Raw genomic sequence first — 24,256 nt, 5'->3', positions numbered from 1 at the left:
ATTTTTGACAGAAAAGTGCTTTAAAAGCAAGTTGAAAAAAATGAAAAAAACGACAAACTAACCCCTTACGTTTTTTCAAAAATCACCAAATTCAAAATCTGGCATTTTATGCCATTTCTGGATGCTTTGCACTCCCCTGGTGAGTGTGTGTGTGAGGTTTCTGGTGGTTTTTTGACCAGAAAAGTGCATTTTCAGCAAGTTGAAAAAAAAACGACATACTAACCCCTTACGTTTTTTTTCAAAAATCAACGCCCTGGAATACTGGCGTTTTATGCGCTTTTTGGGTGCTTCTGGGCCCCCTAGTGAGTGTGTGTGAGGTTTCTGGTGTTTTTTTTTTTACCAGAAAAGTGCATTTTCAGCAAGTTGTAAAAAAATGAAAAAAAATGACATACTAACCCCTTACGTTTTTTTTTTTCAAAAATCAACGCCCTGAAATACTGGCGTTTTATGCGCTTTTTGGGTGCCTCTGGGCCCCCTGGTGAGTGTGTGTGAGGTTTCTGGGTTTTTTTGACCAGAAAAGTGCATTTTCAGCAAGTTGAAAAAATGAAAAAAAAAATAACATACTAACCCCTTACGTTTTTTTTTCAAAAATCAACGCCCTGAACTACTGGCGGTTTATGCGCTTTTTGGGTGCCTCTGGGCCCCCTGGTGAGTGTGTGTGAGGTTTCTGGTGTTTTTTTGACCAGAAAAGTGCATTTTTAGCAAGTTGAAAAAATGAAAAAAATCGACCTACTAACCCCTTACGTTTTTTTTTCAAAAATCAACGCCCTGAAATACTGGCGTTTTATGCGCTTTTTGGGTGCCTCTGGGCCCCCTAGTGAGTGTGTGTGAGGTTTCTGGTGTTTTTTTGACCAGAAAAGTGCATTTTCAGCAAGTTGAAAAAATGAAAAAACAAACCACATTCTAACCCCTTACGTTTTTTAAAAAAATCAACGCCCTGAAATACTGGCGTTTTATGCGCTTTTTGGGTGCCTCTGGGCCCCCTGGTGAGTGTGTGTGAGGTTTCTGGGGGGGGTTTTTTTACCAGAAAAGTGCATTTTCAGCAAGTTGAAAAATGCAAAAAAAAACGACATACTAACCCCTTACGTTTTTTTTTTTTTTTTCAAAAATCAACGCCCTGAAATACTGGCGTTTTATGCGCTTTTTGGGTGCCTCTGGGCCCCCTGGTGAGTGTGTGTGAGGTTTCTGGTGGTTTTTTGACCAGAAAAGTGCATTTTCAGCAAGTTGAAAAAATGAAAAAAACGACATACTAACCCCTTACGTTTTTTTTTTTTCAAAAATCAACGCCCTGAAATACTGGCGTTTTATGCGCTTTTTGGGTGCCTCTGGGCCCCCTGGTGAGTGTGTGTGAGGTTTCTGGAGTTTTTTGACCAGAAAAGTGCATTTTCAGCAAGTTGAAAAAATGAAAAAAAAAAAAACCGACATACTAACCCCTTACGTTTTTTTTCAAAAATCAACGCCCTGAAATACTGGCGTTTTATGCGCTTTTTGGGTGCTTCTGGGCTCCCTGGTGAGTGTGTGTGAGGTTTCTGGTGTTTTTTTGACCAGAAAAGTGCATTTTCAGCAAGTTGAAAAAATTAAAAAAAACGACATACTAACCCCTTACGTTTTTTTTCAAAAATCAACGCCCTGAAATACTGGCGTTTTATGCGCTTTTTGGGTGCCTCTGGGCCCCCTGGTGAGTGTGTGTGATGTTTCTGGTGTTTTTTTGACCAGAAAAAGTGCATTTTCAGCAAGTTGTAAAAATGAAAAAAAAAACGACATATTAACCCCTTACGTTTTTTTTCAAAAATCAATGCCCTGAAATACTGGCGTTTTATGTGCTTTTTGGGTGCCTCTGGGCCCCCTGGTGAGTGTGTGTGAGGTTTCTGGTGGTTTTTTGACCAGAAAAGTGCATTTTCAGCAAGTTGAAAAATGAAAAAAAAACGACATACTAACCCCTTACGTTTTTTTTTTTTTTTCAAAAATCAACGCCCTGAAATACTGGCGTTTTATGCGCTTTTTGGGTGCCTCTGGGCCCCCTGGTGAGTGTGTGTGAGGTTTCTGGTGGTTTTTTGACCAGAAAAGTGCATTTTCAGCAAGTTGAAAAAATGAAAAAAACGACATACTAACCCAAAAATCAACGCCCTGAAATACTGGCGTTTTATGCGCTTTTTGGGTGCCTCTGGGCCCCCTGGGGAGTGTGTTTGAGGTTTCTGGTGTTTTTTTGACCAGAAAAGTGCATTTTCAGCAAGTTGAAAAAATGAAAAAAAACGACATACTAACCCCTTACATTTTTTTTTTTTTTTCAAAAATCAACGCCCTGGAATACTGGCGTTTTATGCGCTTTTTGGGTGCCTCTGGGCCCCCTGGTGATTGTGTCTGAGGTTTCTGGTGTTTTTTTGACCAGAAAAAGTGCATTTTCAGCAAGTTGAAAAAATGAAAAAAAATGACATACGTTTTTTTTCAAAAATCAACGCCCTGGAATACTGGCGTTTTATGCGCATTTTGGGTGCCTCTGGGCCCCCTGGTGAGTGTGTGTGAGGTTTCTGGTGTTTTTTTGACCAGAAAAGTGCATTTTCAGCAAGTTGAAAAAATGAAAAAAAACCACATACTAACCCCTTACGTTTTTTTTAAAAAATCAACACCCTGAAATACTGGCGTTTTATGTGCTTTTTGGGTGCCTCTGGGCCCCCTGGTGAGTGTGTGTGAGGTTTCTGGTGGTTTTTTGACCAGAAAAGTGCATTTTCAGCAAGTTGAAAAAATGAAAAAAACGACATACTAACCCCTTACGTTTTTTTTTTTTATCAAAAATCAACGCCCTGGAATACTGGCGTTTTATGCGCATTTTGGGTGCTTCTGGGCTCCCTGGTGAGTGTGTGTGAGGTTTCTGGTGTTTTTTTGACCAGAAAAATGCATTTTCAGCAAGTTGAAAAAATGAAAAAAAAACGACATACTAACCCCTTACGTTTTTTTTCAAAAATCAACGCCCTGAAATACTGGCGTTTTATGCGCTTTTTGGGTGCCTCTGGGCCCCCTGGTGAGTGTGTGTGAGGTTTCTGGTGTTTTTTTGACCAGAAAAGTGCATTTTCAGCAAGTTGTAAAAATGAAAAAAAAACGACATACTAACCCCTTATGTTTTTTTTCAATAATCAACGCCCTGAAATACTGGCGTTTTATGCGCTTTTTGGGTGCCTCTGGGCCCCCTGGTGAGTGTGTGTGAGGTTTCTGGTGTTTTTTTGACCAGAAAAGTGCATTTTCAGCAAGTTGAAATGAAAAAAAACCACATACTAACCCCTTACATTTTTTTTCAAAAATCAACGCCCTGAAATACTGGCGTTTTATGCGCTTTTTGGGTGCCTCTGGGCCCCCTGGTGAGTGTGTTTGAGGTTTCTGGTGTTTCTTTGACCAGAAAAGTGCATTTTCAGCAAGTTGAAAAAATGAAAAAAACAAAAACGACATACTAACCCCTTACGTTTTTTTTTTCAAAAATCAACGTCCTGAAATACTGGCGTTTTATGCGCTTTTTGGGTGCTTCTGGGCTCCCTGGTGAGTGTGTGTGATGTTTCTGGTGTTTTTTTGACCAGAAAAGTGCATTTTCAGCAAGTTGAAAAAATGAAAAAAAAACGACATACTAACCCCTTACGTTTTTTTTCAAAAATCAACGCCCTGAAATACTGGCGTTTTATGCGCTTTTTGGGTGCCTCTGGGCCCCCTGGTGAGTGTGTGTGAGGTTTCTGGTGTCTTTTTGACCAGAAAAGTGCATTTTCAGCAAGTTGAAAAAATGAAAAAAAACGACATAGGTTTTTTTTCAAAAATCAACGCCCTGAAATACTGGCGTTTTATGCGCTTTTTGGGTGCCTCTGGGCCCCCTGGTGAGTGTGTGTGAGGTTTCTGGTGTTTTTTTTACCAGAAAAGTGCATTTTCAGCAAGTTGAAAAAATGAAAAAAAAACCGACATACTAACCCCTTATGTTTTTTTTCAAAAATCAACGCCCTGAAATACTGGCGTTTTATGCGCTTTTTGGGTGCCTCTGGGCCCCCTGGTGAGTGTGGGTGAGGTTTCTGGTGGTTTTTTAACCAGAAAAGTGCATTTTCAGCAAGTTGAAAAAATGAAAAAAAAAATGACATACTAACCCCTTACGTTTTTTTTCAAAATTCAACGCCCTGAAATACTGCCGTTTTATGCGCTTTTTGGGTGCTTCTGGGCCCCCTGGTGAGTGTGTGTGAGGTTTCTGGTGTTTTTTTTTACCAGAAAAGTGCATTTTCAGCAAATTGAAAAAATGAAAAAAAACGACATACTAACCCCTTACGTTTTTTTTTTTTTTTTTCAAAAATCAACGCCCTGAAATACTGCCATTTTATGCGCTTTTTGGGTGCTTCTGGGCCCCCTGGTGAGTGTGTGTGAGGTTTCTTGTGGTTTTTGACCAGAAAAGTGCATTTTCAGCAAGTTGAAAAAATGAAAAAAAAATGACATACTAACCCCTTACGTTTTTTTTTCAAAAATCAACGCCCTGAAATACTGGCGGTTTATGCGCTTTTTGGGTGCCTCTGGGCCCCCTGGTGAGTGTGTGTGAGGTTTCTGGTTGTTTTTTGACCAGAAAAGTGCATTTTTAGCAAGTTGAAAAAATGAAAAAAATTGACCTACTAACCCCTTACGTTTTTTTTTCAAAAATCAATGCCCTGAAATACTGTCGTTTTATGCGCTTTTTGGGTGCTTCTGGGCCCCCTAGTGAGTGTGTGTGAGGTTTCTGGTGTTTTTTTGACCAGAAAAGTGCATTTTCAGCAAGTTGAAAAAATGAAAAAAAACGACATACTAACCCCTTAAGTTTTTTTTTTTTTCAAAAATCAACGCCCTTAAATACTGGCGTTTTATGCGCTTTTTGGGTGCCTCTGGGCCCCCTGGTGAGTGTGTGTGAGGTTTCTGGTGTTTTTTTGACCAGAAAAGTGCATTTTCAGCAAGTTGAAAAAATGAAAAAAAAAATGACATACTAACCCCTTACGTTTTTTTTCAAAAATCAACGCCCTGAAATACTGGCGGTTTATGCGCTTTTTGGGTGCCTCTGGGCCCCCTGGTGAGTGTGTGTGAGGTTTCTGGTTGTTTTTTGACCAGAAAAGTGCATTTTAGCAAGTTGAAAAAATGAAAAAAATTGACCTACTAACCCCTTACGTTTTTTTTTCAAAAATCAACGCCCTGAAATACTGCCGTTTTATGCGCTTTTTGGGTGCTTCTGGGCTCCCTGGTGAGTGTGTGTGAGGTTTCTGGTGTTTTTTTGACCAGAAAAGTGCATTTTCAGCAAGTTGAAAAAATGAAAAAAAACGACATACTAACCCCTTACGTTTTTTTTCAAAAATCAACGCCCTGAAATACTGGCATTTTATGAGCTTTTTGGGTGCCTCTGGGCCCCCTGGTGAGTGTGTGTGATGTTTCTGGTGTTTTTTTGACCAGAAAAGTGCATTTTCAGCAAGTTGAAAAAATGAAAAAAAAAAAAACGACATACTAACCCCTTACGTTTTTTTTCAAAATTCAACGCCCTGAAATACTGGCGTTTTATGCGCTTTTTGGGTGCTTCTGGGCTCCCTGGTGAGTGTGTGTGAGGTTTCTGGTGTTTTTTTGACCAGAAAAGTGCATTTTCAGCAAGTTGAAAAAATGAAAAAAAACGACATACTAACCCCTTACGTTTTTTTTCAAAAATCAACGCCCTGCAATACTGGCGTTTTATGCGCTTTTTCGTGCCTCTGGGCCCCCTGGTGAGTGTGTGTGAGGTTTCTGGTGTTTTTTTTACCAGAAAAGTGCATTTTCAGCAAGTTGAAAAAATGAAAAAAAAAATGAAAAAACGACATACTAACCCCTTACGTTTTTTTTCAAAAATCAACGCCCTGAAATACTGGCGTTTTATGCGCTTTTTGGGTGCCTCTGGGCCCCCTGGTGAGTGTGTGTGAGGTTTCTGGTGTTTTTTTGACCAGAAAAGTGCATTTTCAGCAAGTTGAAAAAATGAAAAAAAACGACATACTAACCCCTTACGTTTTTTTTCAAAAATCAACGCCCTGAAATACTGGCGTTTTATGAGCTTTTTGGGTGCCTCTGGGCCCCCTGGTGAGTGTGTGTGATGTTTCTGGTGTTTTTTTGACCAGAAAAGTGCATTTTCAGCAAGTTGAAAAAATGAAAAAAAAAAAAAAACTACATACTAACCCCTTACGTTTTTTTTCAAAATTCAACGCCCTGAAATACTGTCGTTTTTTGCGCTTTTTGGGTGCTTCTGGGCTCCCTGGTGAGTGTGTGTGAGGTTTCTGGTGTTTTTTTGACCAGAAAAGTGCATTTTCAGCAAGTTGAAAAAATGAAAAAAAACGACATACTAACCCCTTACGTTTTTTTAAAAAAATCAACGCCCTGAAATACTGGCGTTTTATGCGCTTTTTGGGTGCTTCTGGGCTCCCTGGTGAGTGTGTGTGAAGTTTCTGGTGTTTTTTTGACCAGAAAAGTGCATTTTCAACAAGTTGAAAAAAATGAAAAAAAACGACATACTAACCCCTTACGTTTTTTTTCAAAAATCAACGCCCTGAAATACTGGCGTTTTATTTGCTTTTTGGGTGCTTCTGGGCCCCCTGGTTGAGTGTGTGTGATGTTTCTGGTGTTTTTTGACCAGAAAAGTGCATTTTCAGCAAGTTGTAAAAATTGAAAAAAAAACGACATACTAACCCCTTATGTTTTTTTTCAAAAATCAACGCCCTGAAATACTGGCGTTTTATTTGCTTTTTGGGTGCTTCTGGGCTCCCTGGTGAGTGTGTGTGAAGTTTCTGGTGTTTTTTTGACCAGAAAAGTGCATTTTCAGCAAGTTGAAAAAATGAAAAAAAACGACATACTAACCCCTTACGTTTTTTTTCAAAAATCAACGCCCTGAAATACTGGCGTTTTATGAGCTTTTTGGGTGCCTCTGGGCCCCCTGGTGAGTGTGTGTGATGTTTCTGGTGTTTTTTTGACCAGAAAAGTGCATTTTCAGCAAGTTGAAAAAATGAAAAAAAAAAAACGACATACTAACCCCTTACGTTTTTTTTCAAAATTCAACGCCCTGAAATACTGGCGCTTTATGCGCTTTTTGGGTGCTTCTGGGCTCCCTGGTGAGTGTGTGTGAGGTTTCTGGTGTTTTTTTGACCAGAAAAGTGCATTTTCAGCAAGTTGAAAAAATGAAAAAAAACGACATACTAACCCCTTACGTTTTTTTTCAAAAATCAACGCCCTGCAATACTGGCGTTTTATGCGCTTTTTCGTGCCTCTGGGCCCCCTGGTGAGTGTGTGTGAGGTTTCTGGTGTTTTTTTTACCAGAAAAGTGCATTTTCAGCAAGTTGAAAAAATGAAAAAAAAAATGAAAAAACGACATACTAACCCCTTACGTTTTTTTTCAAAAATCAACGCCCTGAAATACTGGCGTTTTATGCGCTTTTTGGGTGCCTCTGGGCCCCCTGGTGAGTGTGTGTGAGGTTTCTGGTGTTTTTTTGACCAGAAAAGTGCATTTTCAGCAAGTTGAAAAAATGAAAAAAAACGACATACTAACCCCTTACGTTTTTTTTCAAAAATCAACGCCCTGAAATACTGGCGTTTTATGAGCTTTTTGGGTGCCTCTGGGCCCCCTGGTGAGTGTGTGTGATGTTTCTGGTGTTTTTTTGACCAGAAAAGTGCATTTTCAGCAAGTTGAAAAAATGAAAAAAAAAAAAAAACTACATACTAACCCCTTACGTTTTTTTTCAAAATTCAACGCCCTGAAATACTGTCGTTTTTTGCGCTTTTTGGGTGCTTCTGGGCTCCCTGGTGAGTGTGTGTGAGGTTTCTGGTGTTTTTTTGACCAGAAAAGTGCATTTTCAGCAAGTTGAAAAAATGAAAAAAAACGACATACTAACCCCTTACGTTTTTTTAAAAAAATCAACGCCCTGAAATACTGGCGTTTTATGCGCTTTTTGGGTGCTTCTGGGCTCCCTGGTGAGTGTGTGTGAAGTTTCTGGTGTTTTTTTGACCAGAAAAGTGCATTTTCAACAAGTTGAAAAAAATGAAAAAAAACGACATACTAACCCCTTACGTTTTTTTTCAAAAATCAACGCCCTGAAATACTGGCGTTTTATTTGCTTTTTGGGTGCTTCTGGGCCCCCTGGTTGAGTGTGTGTGATGTTTCTGGTGTTTTTTGACCAGAAAAGTGCATTTTCAGCAAGTTGTAAAAATTGAAAAAAAAACGACATACTAACCCCTTATGTTTTTTTTCAAAAATCAACGCCCTGAAATACTGGCGTTTTATTTGCTTTTTGGGTGCTTCTGGGCTCCCTGGTGAGTGTGTGTGAAGTTTCTGGTGTTTTTTTGACCAGAAAAGTGCATTTTCAGCAAGTTGAAAAAATGAAAAAAAACGACATACTAACCCCTTACGTTTTTTTTCAAAAATCAACGCCCTGAAATACTGGCGTTTTATGAGCTTTTTGGGTGCCTCTGGGCCCCCTGGTGAGTGTGTGTGATGTTTCTGGTGTTTTTTTGACCAGAAAAGTGCATTTTCAGCAAGTTGAAAAAATGAAAAAAAAAAAACGACATACTAACCCCTTACGTTTTTTTTCAAAATTCAACGCCCTGAAATACTGGCGCTTTATGCGCTTTTTGGGTGCTTCTGGGCTCCCTGGTGAGTGTGTGTGAGGTTTCTGGTGTTTTTTTGACCAGAAAAGTGCATTTTCAGCAAGTTGAAAAAATGAAAAAAAACGACATACTAACCCCTTACGTTTTTTTTCAAAAATCAACGCCCTGCAATACTGGCGTTTTATGCGCTTTTTCGTGCCTCTGGGCCCCCTGGTGAGTGTGTGTGAGGTTTCTGGTGTTTTTTTTACCAGAAAAGTGCATTTTCAGCAAGTTGAAAAAATGAAAAAAAAAAAGAAAAAACGACATACTAACCCCTTACGTTTTTTTTCAAAAATCAACGCCCTGAAATACTGGCGTTTTATGCGCTTTTTGGGTGCCTCTGGGCCCCCTGGTGAGTGTGTGTGAGGTTTCTGGTGTTTTTTTGACCAGAAAAGTGCATTTTCAGCAAGTTGAAAAAATGAAAAAAAACGACATACTAACCCCTTACGTTTTTTTTCAAAAATCAACGCCCTGAAATACTGGCGTTTTATGCGCTTTTTGGGTGCTTCTGGGCCCCCTGGTGAGTGTGTGTGAGGTTTCTGGTGTTTTTTTGACCAGAAAAGTGCATTTTCAGCAAGTTGAAAAAATGAAAAAAAACGACATACTAACCCCTTACGTTTTTTTTCAAAAATCAATGCCCTGAAATACTGGCGTTTTATGAGCTTTTTGGGTGCCTCTGGGCCCCCTGGTGAGTGTGTGTGATGTTTCTGGTGTTTTTTTGACCAGAAAAGTGCATTTTCAGCAAGTTGAAAAAATGAAAAAAAACAAAAAACTACATACTAACCCCTTACGTTTTTTTTCAAAATTCAACGCCCTGAAATACTGGCGTTTTTTGCGCTTTTTGGGTGCTTCTGGGCTCCCTGGTGAGTGTGTGTGAGGTTTCTGGTGTTTTTTTGACCAGAAAAGTGCATTTTCAGCAAGTTGAAAAAATGAAAAAAAACGACATACTAACCCCTTACGTTTTTTTTCAAAAATCAACGCCCTGAAATACTGGCGCTTTATGCGCTTTTTGGGTGCTTCTGGGCTCCCTGGTGAGTGTGTGTGTGAGGTTTCTGGTGTTTTTTTGACCAGAAAAGTGCATTTTCAGCAAGTTGAAAAAATGAAAAAAAAAACGACATACTAACCCCTTACGTTTTTTTTAAAAAATCAACGCCCTGAAATACTGGCGTTTTATGCGCTTTTTGGGTGCTTCTGGGCTCCCTGGTGAGTGTGTGTGAAGTTTCTGGTGTTTTTTTGACCAGAAAAGTGCATTTTCAACAAGTTGAAAAAAATGAAAAAAAACGACATACTAACCCCTTACGTTTTTTTTCAAAAATCAACGCCCTGAAATACTGGCGTTTTATTTGCTTTTTGGGTGCTTCTGGGCCCCCTGGTGAGTGTGTGTGATGTTTCTGGTGTTTTTTGACCAGAAAAGTGCATTTTCAGCAAGTTGAAAAAATGAAAAAAAACGACTTACTAACCCCTTACGTTTTTTTTCAAAAATCAACACCCTGAAATACTGGCGTTTTATTTGCTTTTTGGGTGCTTCTGGGCTCCCTGGTGAGTGTGTGTGAAGTTTCTGGTGTTTTTTTGACCAGAAAAGTGCATTTTCAGCAAGTTGAAAAAATGAAAAAAACCGACATACTAACCCCTTACGTTTTTTTTCAAAAATCAACGCCCTGAAATACTGGCGTTTTATGCGCTTTTTGGGTGCTTCTGGGCTCCCTGGTGAGTGTGTGTGAGGTTTCTGGTGTTTTTTTGACCAGAAAAGTGCATTTTCAGCAAGTTGTAAAAATGAAAAAAAAACGACATACTAACCCCTTATGTTTTTTTTCAATAATCAACGCCCTGAAATACTGGCGTTTTATGCGCTTTTTGGGTGCCTCTGGGCCCCCTGGTGAGTGTGTGTGAGGTTTCTGGTGTTTTTTTGACCAGAAAAGTGCATTTTCAGCAAGTTGAAATGAAAAAAAACCACATACTAACCCCTTACATTTTTTTTCAAAAATCAACGCCCTGAAATACTGGCGTTTTATGCGCTTTTTGGGTGCCTCTGGGCCCCCTGGTGAGTGTGTTTGAGGTTTCTGGTGTTTCTTTGACCAGAAAAGTGCATTTTCAGCAAGTTGAAAAAATGAAAAAAACAAAAACGACATACTAACCCCTTACGTTTTTTTTTTCAAAAATCAACGTCCTGAAATACTGGCGTTTTATGCGCTTTTTGGGTGCTTCTGGGCTCCCTGGTGAGTGTGTGTGATGTTTCTGGTGTTTTTTTGACCAGAAAAGTGCATTTTCAGCAAGTTGAAAAAATGAAAAAAAAACGACATACTAACCCCTTACGTTTTTTTTCAAAAATCAACGCCCTGAAATACTGGCGTTTTATGCGCTTTTTGGGTGCCTCTGGGCCCCCTGGTGAGTGTGTGTGAGGTTTCTGGTGTCTTTTTGACCAGAAAAGTGCATTTTCAGCAAGTTGAAAAAATGAAAAAAAACGACATAGGTTTTTTTTCAAAAATCAACGCCCTGAAATACTGGCGTTTTATGCGCTTTTTGGGTGCCTCTGGGCCCCCTGGTGAGTGTGTGTGAGGTTTCTGGTGTTTTTTTTACCAGAAAAGTGCATTTTCAGCAAGTTGAAAAAATGAAAAAAAAACCGACATACTAACCCCTTATGTTGTTTTTTCAAAAATCAACGCCCTGAAATACTGGCGTTTTATGCGCTTTTTGGGTGCCTCTGGGCCCCCTGGTGAGTGTGGGTGAGGTTTCTGGTGGTTTTTTAACCAGAAAAGTGCATTTTCAGCAAGTTGAAAAAATGAAAAAAAAAATGACATACTAACCCCTTACGTTTTTTTTCAAAATTCAACGCCCTGAAATACTGCCGTTTTATGCGCTTTTTGGGTGCTTCTGGGCCCCCTGGTGAGTGTGTGTGAGGTTTCTGGTGTTTTTTTTTACCAGAAAAGTGCATTTTCAGCAAATTGAAAAAATGAAAAAAAACGACATACTAACCCCTTACGTTTTTTTTTTTTTTTTTCAAAAATCAACGCCCTGAAATACTGCCATTTTATGCGCTTTTTGGGTGCTTCTGGGCCCCCTGGTGAGTGTGTGTGAGGTTTCTTGTGGTTTTTGACCAGAAAAGTGCATTTTCAGCAAGTTGAAAAAATGAAAAAAAAATGACATACTAACCCCTTACGTTTTTTTTTCAAAAATCCACGCCCTGAAATACTGGCGGTTTATGCGCTTTTTGGGTGCCTCTGGGCCCCCTGGTGAGTGTGTGTGAGGTTTCTGGTTGTTTTTTGACCAGAAAAGTGCATTTTCAGCAAGTTGAAAAAATGAAAAAAAACGACATACTAACCCCTTAAGTTTTTTTTTTTTTCAAAAATCAACGCCCTTAAATACTGGCGTTTTATGCGCTTTTTGGGTGCCTCTGGGCCCCCTGGTGAGTGTGTGTGAGGTTTCTGGTGTTTTTTTGACCAGAAAAGTGCATTTTCAGCAAGTTGAAAAAATGAAAAAAAAAATGACATACTAACCCCTTACGTTTTTTTTCAAAAATCAACGCCCTGAAATACTGGCGGTTTATGCGCTTTTTGGGTGCCTCTGGGCCCCCTGGTGAGTGTGTGTGAGGTTTCTGGTTGTTTTTTGACCAGAAAAGTGCATTTTAGCAAGTTGAAAAAATGAAAAAAATTGACCTACTAACCCCTTACGTTTTTTTTTCAAAAATCAACGCCCTGAAATACTGCCGTTTTATGCGCTTTTTGGGTGCTTCTGGGCTCCCTGGTGAGTGTGTGTGAGGTTTCTGGTGTTTTTTTGACCAGAAAAGTGCATTTTCAGCAAGTTGAAAAAATGAAAAAAAACGACATACTAACCCCTTACGTTTTTTTTCAAAAATCAACGCCCTGAAATACTGGCATTTTATGAGCTTTTTGGGTGCCTCTGGGCCCCCTGGTGAGTGTGTGTGATGTTTCTGGTGTTTTTTTGACCAGAAAAGTGCATTTTCAGCAAGTTGAAAAAATGAAAAAAAAAAAAACGACATACTAACCCCTTACGTTTTTTTTCAAAATTCAACGCCCTGAAATACTGGCGTTTTATGCGCTTTTTGGGTGCTTCTGGGCTCCCTGGTGAGTGTGTGTGAGGTTTCTGGTGTTTTTTTGACCAGAAAAGTGCATTTTCAGCAAGTTGAAAAAATGAAAAAAAACGACATACTAACCCCTTACGTTTTTTTTCAAAAATCAACGCCCTGCAATACTGGCGTTTTATGCGCTTTTTCGTGCCTCTGGGCCCCCTGGTGAGTGTGTGTGAGGTTTCTGGTGTTTTTTTTACCAGAAAAGTGCATTTTCAGCAAGTTGAAAAAATGAAAAAAAAAATGAAAAAACGACATACTAACCCCTTACGTTTTTTTTCAAAAATCAACGCCCTGAAATACTGGCGTTTTATGCGCTTTTTGGGTGCCTCTGGGCCCCCTGGTGAGTGTGTGTGAGGTTTCTGGTGTTTTTTTGACCAGAAAAGCGCATTTTCAGCAAGTTGAAAAAATGAAAAAAAACGACATACTAACCCCTTACGTTTTTTTTCAAAAATCAACGCCCTGAAATACTGGCGTTTTATGAGCTTTTTGGGTGCCTCTGGGCCCCCTGGTGAGTGTGTGTGATGTTTCTGGTGTTTTTTTGACCAGAAAAGTGCATTTTCAGCAAGTTGAAAAAATGAAAAAAAAAAAAAAACTACATACTAACCCCTTACGTTTTTTTTCAAAATTCAACGCCCTGAAATACTGTCGTTTTTTGCGCTTTTTGGGTGCTTCTGGGCTCCCTGGTGAGTGTGTGTGAGGTTTCTGGTGTTTTTTTGACCAGAAAAGTGCATTTTCAGCAAGTTGAAAAAATGAAAAAAAACGACATACTAACCCCTTACGTTTTTTTAAAAAAATCAACGCCCTGAAATACTGGCGTTTTATGAGCTTTTTGGGTGCCTCTGGGCCCCCTGGTGAGTGTGTGTGATGTTTCTGGTGTTTTTTTGACCAGAAAAGTGCATTTTCAGCAAGTTGAAAAAATGAAAAAAAAAAAACGACATACTAACCCCTTGCGTTTTTTTTCAAAATTCAACGCCCTGAAATACTGGCGCTTTATGCGCTTTTTGGGTGCTTCTGGGCTCCCTGGTGAGTGTGTGTGAGGTTTCTGGTGTTTTTTTGACCAGAAAAGTGCATTTTCAGCAAGTTGAAAAAATGAAAAAAAACGACATACTAACCCCTTACGTTTTTTTTCAAAAATCAACGCCCTGCAATACTGGCGTTTTATGCGCTTTTTCGTGCCTCTGGGCCCCCTGGTGAGTGTGTGTGAGGTTTCTGGTGTTTTTTTTACCAGAAAAGTGCATTTTCAGCAAGTTGAAAAAATGAAAAAAAAAAAGAAAAAACGACATACTAACCCCTTACGTTTTTTTTCAAAAATCAACGCCCTGAAATACTGGCGTTTTATGCGCTTTTTGGGTGCCTCTGGGCCCCCTGGTGAGTGTGTGTGAGGTTTCTGGTGTTTTTTTGACCAGAAAAGTGCATTTTCAGCAAGTTGAAAAAATGAAAAAAAACGACATACTAACCCCTTACGTTTTTTTTAAAAAATCAACGCCCTGAAATACTGGCGTTTTATGCGCTTTTTGGGTGCTTCTGGGCTCCCTGGTGAGTGTGTGTGAAGTTTCTGGTGTTTTTTTGACCAGAAAAGTGCATTTTCAACAAGTTGAAAAAAATGAAAAAAAACGACATACTAACCCCTTACGTTTTTTTTCAAAAATCAACGCCCTGAAATACTGGCGTTTTATTTGCTTTTTGGGTGCTTCTGGGCCCCCTGGTGAGTGTGTGTGATGTTTCTGGTGTTTTTTGACCAGAAAAGTGCATTTTCAGCAAGTTGAAAAAATGAAAAAAAACGACTTACTAACCCCTTACGTTTTTTTTCAAAAATCAACACCCTGAAATACTGGCGTTTTATTTGCTTTTTGGGTGCTTCTGGGCTCCCTGGTGAGTGTGTGTGAAGTTTCTGGTGTTTTTTTGACCAGAAAAGTGCATTTTCAGCAAGTTGAAAAAATGAAAAAAAACGACATACTAACCCCTTACGTTTTTTTTCAAAAATCAACGCCCTGAAATACTGGCGTTTTATGAGCTTTTTGGGTGCCTCTGGGCCCCCTGGTGAGTGTGTGTGATGTTTCTGGTGTTTTTTTGACCAGAAAAGTGCATTTTCAGCAAGTTGAAAAAATGAAAAAAAAAAAAACGACATACTAACCCCTTACGTTTTTTTTCAAAATTCAACGCCCTGAAATACTGGCGTTTTATGCGCTTTTTGGGTGCTTCTGGGCTCCCTGGTGAGTGTGTGTGAGGTTTCTGGTGTTTTTTTGACCAGAAAAGTGCATTTTCAGCAAGTTGAAAAAATGAAAAAAAACGACATACTAACCCCTTACGTTTTTTTTCAAAAATCAACGCCCTGCAATACTGGCGTTTTATGCGCTTTTTCGTGCCTCTGGGCCCCCTGGTGAGTGTGTGTGAGGTTTCTGGTGTTTTTTTTACCAGAAAAGTGCATTTTCAGCAAGTTGAAAAAATGAAAAAAAAAATAAAAAACGACATACTAACCCCTTACGTTTTTTTTCAAAAATCAACGCCCTGAAATACTGGCGTTTTATGCGCTTTTTGGGTGCCTCTGGGCCCCCTGGTGAGTGTGTGTGAGGTTTCTGGTGTTTTTTTGACCAGAAAAGTGCATTTTCAGCAAGTTGAAAAAATGAAAAAAACCGACATACTAACCCCTTACGTTTTTTTTCAAAAATCAACGCCCTGAAATACTGGCGTTTTATGCGCTTTTTGGGTTCTTCTGGGCTCCCTGGTGAGTGTGTGTGAGGTTTCTGGTGTTTTTTTTACCAGAAAAGTGCATTTTCAGCAAGTTGAAAAAATGAAAAAAACGACATACTAACCCCTTACGTTTTTTTTCAAAAATCAACGCCCTGAAATACTGCCGTTTTATGCGCTTTTTGGGTGCCTCTGGGCCCCCTGGTGAGTGTGTGTGATGTTTCTGGTGTTTTTTTGACAAGAAAAGTGCATTTTCAGCAAGTTGTAAAAATGAAAAAAAAACGACATACTAACCCCTTATGTTTTTTTTTCAAAAATCAACGCCCTGAAATCTTGGCGTTTTATGCGCTTTTTGGGTGCCTCTGAGCCCCCTGGTGAGTGTGTGTGAGGTTTCTGGGTTTTTTTGACCAGAAAAGTGCATTTTCAGCAAGTTGAAAAAATGAAAAAAACACAACATACTAACCCCCTTTTCTTTTTTTTTTCAAAAATCAACGCCCTTAAATACTGGCGTTTTATGCGCTTTTTGGTTGCTTCTGGGCCCCCTGGTGAGTGTGTGTGAGGTTTATGGTGGTTTTTTAACCAGAAAAGTGCATTTTCAGCAAGTTGAAAAAATGAAAAAAAACGACATACTTACGTTTTTTTTCAAAAATCAACGCCCTGAAATACTGGCGTTTTATGCGCTTTTTCGTGCCTCTGGGCCCCCTGGTGAGTGTGTGTTAGGTTTCTGGTGGTTTTTTTGACCAGAAAAGTGCATTTTCAGCAAGTTGAAAAAAATGAAAATAACGACATACTAACCCCTTATGTTTTTTGGTCAAAAATCACCAAATTCAAAATCTGGTATTTTATGCCATTTTTGGATGCTTCTGGGTCCCCTGTTGAGTGTGTGTGGTCTTTCCACTTTTATTTTTGACAGAAAAGTGCTTTAAAAGCAAGTTGAAAAAAATGAAAAAAACGACACACTTGTATTAATGAATGTGCAAGTGGTATGTAAATGATCAATTTATTTTCCAATTTAGGAGTCATGTGGTTTAGCACTTCATGCAGTGTAGAGTACAATGGAAATGACAGCCACCAACACTGGACTGCAGGACTGAAACAAAGAACAGGTCCCTGCTTTTAATGTTATGGCTGAAGTCCTGGGAGAGTTGGTCCTACTTGGGGAAGAGGTGGATGGTTCCTCCCCAGGATTCTGAGTGGTTCTGGACGATTCTGTATGTTGACTTGATGTCGGGATGGCATCTGTGGTGGAAACCGAGGTGGATGATGAGAGATGTGGTGTTGTGGTCGATGCATCGCTACTGTGGTCGTTTGCGAGAGTAGAAGAGCGGCTGGTTGTGGTTGTGATTGCTGGAGGTGAGCTGGAAATATTTTGCTGGGTGAAGCTTGACTCACTTGTACAGGAGTTGCATGCTGTCACTGTTTGACCCTACGGGAGAACAATATTTATATACCACAGTCAACCCTCGATCCATCACAGTTCAAACATTAATCCCTTTATTATTATTTACTATTATTAATGAATGATCACTTCAAAAATCCATATTCAAGCAAATGTTACGTATTCTCTATTAAGTATTTTCCAGTTTGAAATACAAATATATAAATAAAATACATATAAATAAATTAATATAAATATAATATATAAATATATATATATATATTTTAAATAAATATTTAAATAAATATAATATATATAAATAAAATAAAATACAAATATAGACAATACAAGATGTTGACGAACTGCACTACACTGGCCACTAGGTGTCACCAGTTGTGCCAGTGACACTTAACTCTGAATCCCCAACTTCACTTCCTCTCCGTGTCTGGAATTTATTAAGATTAAATTAATATTTAAATTAATATTTATTAAGACACACAAGCACCAGTCTTATTTATGTCTTAAATGCATTATTGTATCTACTATATTGGGTAACAGAAGCGTAAATGTGACTATAGGGGTGTTATGTCATGTCTGGAAGGCTCTAATAATGTTTTAAAAAAATAGTTTTTTTTATGCCCTAACTATGACGATATTCCGTATTAACATTCAATCCTAATTTGTGGGAATTCACTTATCAAGGTCGTGTCTGGAACCAGTTAACTGTGATAAAAGAGGGATTCGTGTACATGAAATGTGGAATACTATAACTATTAACGGTCCTTGAATGCACCATGCTGTGAGATTCAATAGTTAGTTGGGCTACAGAAGCACTAGTGTCAACAGTAAAGAGATAAAAGTTGTGTTCATTTCGTCACAATCTCATTTAAATAATTAAAAGTTAAAATTATTCAAGCAAATTATTTAACCGGTTGTTAAAACTTCAATGCACTCTTATCTTGCGATATTTCCAGAACCTATGAAGCTGCCAGATAAAGCATGGCTGCAGTATAGTGGATCGCTGTCGCAGAGGCAAATCATTCATTGGTGGTCATATGCAAAGGTCAAGCACCTGCTTGTTCCAGGTGATTGCATTAAGCATGAACACATTAACCGCACTTTGCATATTGCCTTGCATGTTGGGTAAAGGCTCACACATGCACACCCTTTATGTACGCTATTATGTACTTGCATGTGCATGTTTTTGTTGTTTAATTTCACAAATGCATGGTTTGTTCATTGAGATTATGACCTAATCACCAAAACTAGATTTTTTTTTTAGTTTGACATAGGTTACCGTGGCAACAGTTAGGGATTATTGTGCCTGTTGGAAGATAATTCCAACCAGCAATAAAAGCCTGTTGCTTTGGCGATCTATTCAGGTGCTTGTGTGTCTCACCGAATATTACAGTAACAGTGACACCTAGTGTACAGTGTAGAATACTACTAATCATCCCAACACTTTTGAATGCATCTCCTGAATGCCTCATTTGTATTTTAATTTTTGTTCATTGAGAAATTATGACCTAATCACCAAAAATAGATTTTTTTAAAAATCCAGGATTCAAAAACTATGATGTGTTTGTCTGTCTCTGTGTGTGTGTGTGTTATATAAACAATATTTTGATACTTTTGTGACTTTAAATCCGACTTTATCTGTTATAAGCCACGAGGAGTCGCGTTCAAAGACACCATGTCATTTAAGTTGAATTCACATGTTTTGAGTGCATTTTCCGGGATTTCCAAGCATTTTAGTTCATTCATTCATTCATTTTCTACCGCTTTTCCTATGCAGCAAATTGTACTTCCGCATTAAAAGTTCAAAGTAAACGCTAAAAATCTCCACTTATTGTTTTCCTTTGCATTTCTGCTTCTTTCGACCACACGTACACGCATAATAAAGACATTACCGCGATGTTCGGAGTGTCCCTGAATGCATCTCGGTTTCCGTCTCGTGACAACGAGGAAGTGACGTTACAATTTAAGCATTGCGACTAGAAACGTGTTTGTTTGGTGCTGGAGGTAAATAAACGGTGTTGGAATTGTTGATGTTGATGTGTTCGGGTCAGAATAACTAATAACTAATTTTAAAAGAGCGTGGGGAGCTATATTTGTCGCCGTCTGTCATACTAACCGAAATTAGTGGCTTGCCGTGATAGTCTGTTTATGCATGTGCGTTAATTCCACTAAATAATTTACGTAGTTAATTCAATAAATTATTTACCACCGTTAATGGGCTATTAATGGGTTAATGGCAGTTAATTGACTGTGAATTTTCAGTTATTATTTAATTTTACTAGTATATACTATAATATACATGATAATAATATACAATATACATGACTCTCAATCAAGTGAATTAACTAAAATATGTAAAATTACTTCAGTATCTAGTTAATATTTCCGAAGTGATCCTACCTCAGTCCAGCTTGCCGTCATGAAGATCAACCACACAGAGAAGACAACCTTTGGTGTTTTCTCCATTGTCGTCTTTTATGGTTTCTTTTAGCGGAACGCTTGTCCCCCAGTTTTTGCTGGTCCTTTTATAGTGGCCACGTCTCTGTTGCACTGATGCTGATAAGAGATAGTTGTCAGGGAGAAACATGAAAAAAATATCATGTACTGTATTCTGGAAAGAAAGAGAAGATAAGAGAAATGTGCCCGGTATGAAAATTAGAACGATGCCCGATGGAATGATTGGAGAAGGCAAACATTGTATTTCACCATGTGTCTATTTGTAAAAGAAGACCACCTTACCTTTTGTACAATAGGAAGTGAATTTAATTCACAAAAAACACTTTTCCTTTTCAGTATGAAAAACATCCACTTTCGACCTCACTCATGAAAAGAAAGTAAACAACGGGAAAGGATATGGTATGATTACCATTCTACAATTCTTTCCTCAGGTATCGATCACCTGAGGAAAGAATTTAACAAAAAAAAATCACTTAGCAAACATTGCCATTGACATTTTGATAAGATATGAATTCCTTTAAGCTTATGTTCAGATTTTTTTTAACCAAAACAAGCACAAGATGGAATTGTTGGAATAACTGAAATACAACTTTGTACTAAAAACAGCATTAGGTTGCAGGTTTGGTGCAGATTTGCATGCACTTTCATTTAATCATTCTCTTCTCCTGATGTTAAGACCTTTGTTAAGGTCATCATGGGGCATTGGCATACTTACAAATATATATTACTCTAAAAAAATTAATAATACATTACATGCAACTAAACAGGCAAACAATGTCTAATGTTAGCATGTTATATGTACAAATATGCAGCAAAACAATAATACAAAAACATTTTATGGATAAAAACAATTATGGATATTATTGGATATGGATTATTATGGATATTATTGTATTATATTATTTTTTTCCGAAAAAAAAACAAAAAAACAGGCACCCTACAACGAAAACACGTCAATTCTGAAAGTGACCTGTGGGTGGCAGTCGTGCGCACTTTCTTTATTGACACTGCCGTAAAATATCAGTAGAAGTAGATTATGAATCGGCGCACATAAAGAAGACTTTTTGTTTGGAATTATCCACGAGAGAGAAACGTGTTGTGTAAGTATTTTGTCAGTTTATGCATATCTAGATATTATATTATGCAAAGGTTGACCTAATACACACTATGCGACTCCTGCTTTTTTATCGTTAAGACATTTAGCCAGCTTAGCTAGCTTGTCGCCCCTTTGTTTGGTACTGTTAGCGTGTTAGCTTCGTATATAGTATCTAAAACACAACGTGTCCTTTAAAAAAACAACAATAACCTTCATTGTGTTAGTATATTTATCGGCGTTGTGGTCTCAGTCTAACGCGTCTCTTTCGCCGTTTATTATTGAGCTACCTTATAGTGAATGTGTGCTTTAGCTGACGCATTACGAGGTACTGTATTGACTCACGCTTTTGGGTTTTTAGTGATGGCAGCATCATTACCACAGAAGCCAGGCATGGCAGGGATGCCCCCACAGCAACAGCAGCAGCAACCTCACATGCCCCCCAGTGGCGCTTTAGTCGCAGGTCAGCAGCCAATGCCACCCCAGGGTGCCCTGAGGGAGATCTCCCCTGTGTTCCTGTGTCGGATTGGACAGGAGACCGTCCAGGATATTGTCACTCGGACCATGGAGATCTTTCAAATTACACGAGCCACGCAAGTAATGATACCTTCATCATATAACTATGTCTACCTTTCTATTCAGTTGTTAATTTTCTATTCCGCTTGTCCTCATTAGCTTCCCAACGGCGTGACTCAGAGCCAAGCCATGTATCAGGATCGCTTTGGAAAACTCCAGGAACATCTGAGGCAGCTCGCTCTGCTTTTCCGTAAGCTTCGTCTGCTATATGAACGCTGTGTGGAGATGACTGCTGACTTGCAGGAGGGGCCGGCAGAGGTCAGTTTTTTTCATGCACAAAACGTGTTTTCAGCAGAAATGTATATATCTATGTTATATATAAGTTAAAATGCATGTCTTTTCAGCTTGTACCCTATGTTGGAGAAGAGCTGGTTAACGTCAGAGTAGAGCCTTGTAGTCCTGCCGTCCACCAGGAGAGAAAAGAAGTCCTTGGGGTATGTACCGCTTTTTCCTGGTTAATAATTTGTATGGAAGTCACATGGTTAACAAACCTTAAATTGTAGTTATAGTTATATGTTGACTGCATATGATTATGATTGATTCTTTACTGAAGAAATGCAGTCTAAATATCGTTCACTATAAATACTGTATACCACAGAGTAGTAGAAAGTGAATGGACCATTTTAAAACCCAATTTTATGCTAAACAATTACTATAACAACTATTTAGGTGCTTTGTGTAGCATACAGTGGAACCCTCTTGTCATCCAGCCTGAAGTGCCTCTAACTATGCAGGGTTACAACGCCATCTGCTGGATGGAGTTGTGACAACAAGCCAGTCATTGTAATATGTTTGAATGCAGAGCTGTAATTAATTGACGAATCATTAATTTGTAAACTATGGGAAAAACCTCCATGTTACAGTACTAAATGTACAGTTAGACATAATCACATATTGTCATGGGAAAATGTTGAATTAACTCCCAAGACTGGATTCATAGCTACAGCACTCTCTTAAAAAAATAATTTTACTTGCAATATAAAGTATCATCTGAATCGTCACTTCCTTCTAATCCATTTACAGAAAGTACGTCAGAAGAACCAGGAGATGAAGGTCATCATGGATCAGATGAGGAACCTGCTGTGGGACGTGAACGCCATGTTGACCCTAAGGAAATGATCAGGTGCTCAGACTTCTTAATTGTCCAAGGGGGGGGCCACGGACTGCATAATGATATTATTTCTATGGGACAGCCTTCAAGTTGCACAGTTTTTTTTTTAGGAGCTACTATTATGTAAGGGTTGGAAACAATTAATGACCTTTGTCACATACATTAGTTGAGATAAGTTATGAAGCATACATTTGACGCAACACCTGACCGTATTCATTGGCGGTCGTTCTTCCAGTGTTTTGGTAATATTTTGGTCATTACGGCTAAAAAGGTTGAGATGCAGGGTTCCGACGACCCCCTTGGCAGCTATAATACATCTCAGGTGCTTTGTAGAGAGTGTGCGTATGTGCTTCATTAGTCTTCCTTAGTGCTCAGCAACACGGTTTTGCCCTTTGGATTGCCTGTGGGACTGGCATAATGGATCATGTTTTTTTGTAAAAAAAAATTCTAATTAAAATATGTGAATAGAAGCTCTGCATCTTCTCCTTTAAAAAGTGACCGACATGTCATTTCAATGCAGATTACCAGAATTGGACAAATGACAGATTCATCAAACACCACTTCAGAATCTGCATTTTTCAAATTATTTTTATTGGTTTTTAGAGTTGTCGCCGTTTTCTTGGCAAACTGCTTCCTTGCCCAGAAATGCCGAGACGAGAATAGCCAGAGAACATGGCACCGGTACCGACGTCCTTGGATGGTGTTTGGCAGTTGCTTCTTATTTTCACAGCACTCGCATCGAACTTCCTGTATTTGCTTTCCAATGACCGTTGTCCTTTGATTAGGATCCCATTGACAGGACTTACATTCCCCGTCATGATCGGGGGTCTGTCTGATGATTGTCCACAAGACAAGTTTATGAGGCAACTCTTCCACTTTTCTGATTGGTCCATTGGCCTCGTCTGTTGTGGGCACGTTTTACAGGTATGTTCACCGTCATCATGCCCTCTCTAAGTCTTTATACTTTTTGCGGAGGACGGACACTTGATCCTTGAAGAGCACGGGGTCAAGGCGAAACTGAGAGTGAACCAGAGGCATGTAACCAAACCAGTTGGCGAAGGTGTTGACACACTCCTGGCGCTGGTTGAAGTGCTCTGGGTTAGCCCAGGGGACATTTTTTGTACCCTGCTGGGTAAAAAATAGAACACACCGGGATTAACAACAATGGGAAGTATCTGCAGCACAGGTGGTAAGTCGAAGCCCGCCATGAAAACGGCTTCGACGCCCCCTGCTGCGACGTCACAAAGAACTGGTACCTGTGGGCTGGGGAGCTCCTTGTATTGCTTCCTTTGGGCCACTTTGATTGGAGGCAGGTGAGTGACGGAAGACACCAGGAAGTTCATCAGGATGTCTTCGCAGTTGGTGGTGCGATCCACCAAGGTTCTCAAAGACTGGGGCAGGTAGTGTGAGAACAGGTAGTGGTAGTACCTGTGGGGTAACGGTAAACATATGGACAGGCATAAAAACATCGGTACAGTATCGATACACAAGCATTAAATGTTGATGTCATATCTAAACGACTCAATTTGTTACACGCTTGAGTCGTTCATTGTAAAACAGTACAACAGTAAACTTACCACATAACAGTGATACTCTGCAGGAAATAGATAATACTTAATAATAGCTACTGAAACCATAACTATGCATGTGCTGGCGGTTGTACAGTAATTTCTCATTTATCGTCGGTAATTGGGGGGCACCACTAATTGGTATTCCTTCTTTATAAATGCTTGTAAATATTCTTATTCATCCATCCATATTTTTATGAATGTAATGTGTACGACCTAAATATGTTTTAAAATATTAGAGACCTCTAGACATGAAATAGCACCCCTATAGTCGCGTTTACATTAGTATTACCCAATATAGTAGACACAATAAGTCTTGTACTCCTGTGTGCTGCTCTATATATGTTCCGGTGCTAGTGGACAGGAAGCAGCATTGGTGGTTCAGAGTTGAGCTTTAGCTTGACATAGGTTACCGTGGCAACAGTAGCCCATGTTAGGGATTATTGTGCCTATTGGAAGATAATTCCAACCTGCAATAAAAGCCTGTTGCTCTGGCGATCTAGTCTGGTGCTTGTGTCTCACCGAATATTACAGTAACAGTGACACCTAGTGTACAGTGTAGAATACTACAAATCATCCCGACACCTTTGAATGCATCTCCTGAATGCCTCGTTTGTATTTTAATTTTGCCTTTTTATGTTTGAAAATTCATAAT

The 24,256-nt window shown here is 39.1% G+C and overlaps 2 protein-coding genes and 1 long non-coding RNA gene across 5 annotated transcripts in view; 1 reads left to right on the top strand and 2 right to left on the bottom strand.

Moving 5' to 3' along the window:
• Positions 1 to 16,404: 16,404 nt before the first annotated feature.
• LOC131101390 (uncharacterized) lies at positions 16,405 to 21,185 on the bottom strand. The gene is made up of 3 exons (XR_013627663.1): positions 20,692 to 21,185; positions 19,197 to 19,352; positions 16,405 to 16,747 (listed from the first exon to the last, which is right to left on the bottom strand). It is a non-coding gene; the product is annotated as an uncharacterized LOC131101390 (long non-coding RNA).
• On the top strand, positions 20,194 to 24,217 carry LOC131101389 (mediator of RNA polymerase II transcription subunit 30). Its single transcript, XM_058046469.2, has 5 exons — positions 20,194 to 20,353; positions 20,708 to 20,943; positions 21,022 to 21,180; positions 21,267 to 21,356; positions 21,946 to 24,217. The coding sequence occupies exons 2-5, from the start codon at positions 20,710 to 20,712 to the stop codon at positions 22,039 to 22,041; spliced, it is 579 nt and encodes a 192-aa protein (XP_057902452.2). The 5' UTR covers positions 20,194 to 20,353; positions 20,708 to 20,709; the 3' UTR covers positions 22,042 to 24,217.
• ext1c (exostoses (multiple) 1c) overlaps positions 22,587 to 24,256 on the bottom strand; it is a 72,237-nt gene continuing 70,567 nt past the window's right edge. For 2 of the 3 annotated variants that reach the window (XM_078791931.1, XM_058046467.2), the window contains exons 11-12: positions 23,290 to 23,461; positions 22,587 to 23,161 (exon numbers count right to left, since the gene is read on the bottom strand). In XM_078791931.1, the coding sequence (XP_078648057.1) occupies positions 22,973 to 23,161; positions 23,290 to 23,461 (361 nt within the window). In that variant the 3' untranslated portion in view covers positions 22,587 to 22,972. The remainder of the gene's footprint in view (positions 23,162 to 23,289; positions 23,462 to 24,256) is intronic. The other variant, XM_058046468.2, reaches the window with a different exon arrangement.

This window comes from Doryrhamphus excisus, linkage group LG7 (assembly GCF_037039965.1).
Source record: "Doryrhamphus excisus strain RoL-2023G ecotype Guam linkage group LG7, RoL_Dexc_Guam_v1.1, whole genome shotgun sequence".
NCBI classification, from domain to species: Eukaryota; Metazoa; Chordata; class Actinopteri; order Syngnathiformes; family Syngnathidae; genus Doryrhamphus; species Doryrhamphus excisus.
The sequence above is the reverse complement of the archived record's forward strand: the minus strand, read 5'-3'. Positions and strand labels throughout refer to the sequence as shown.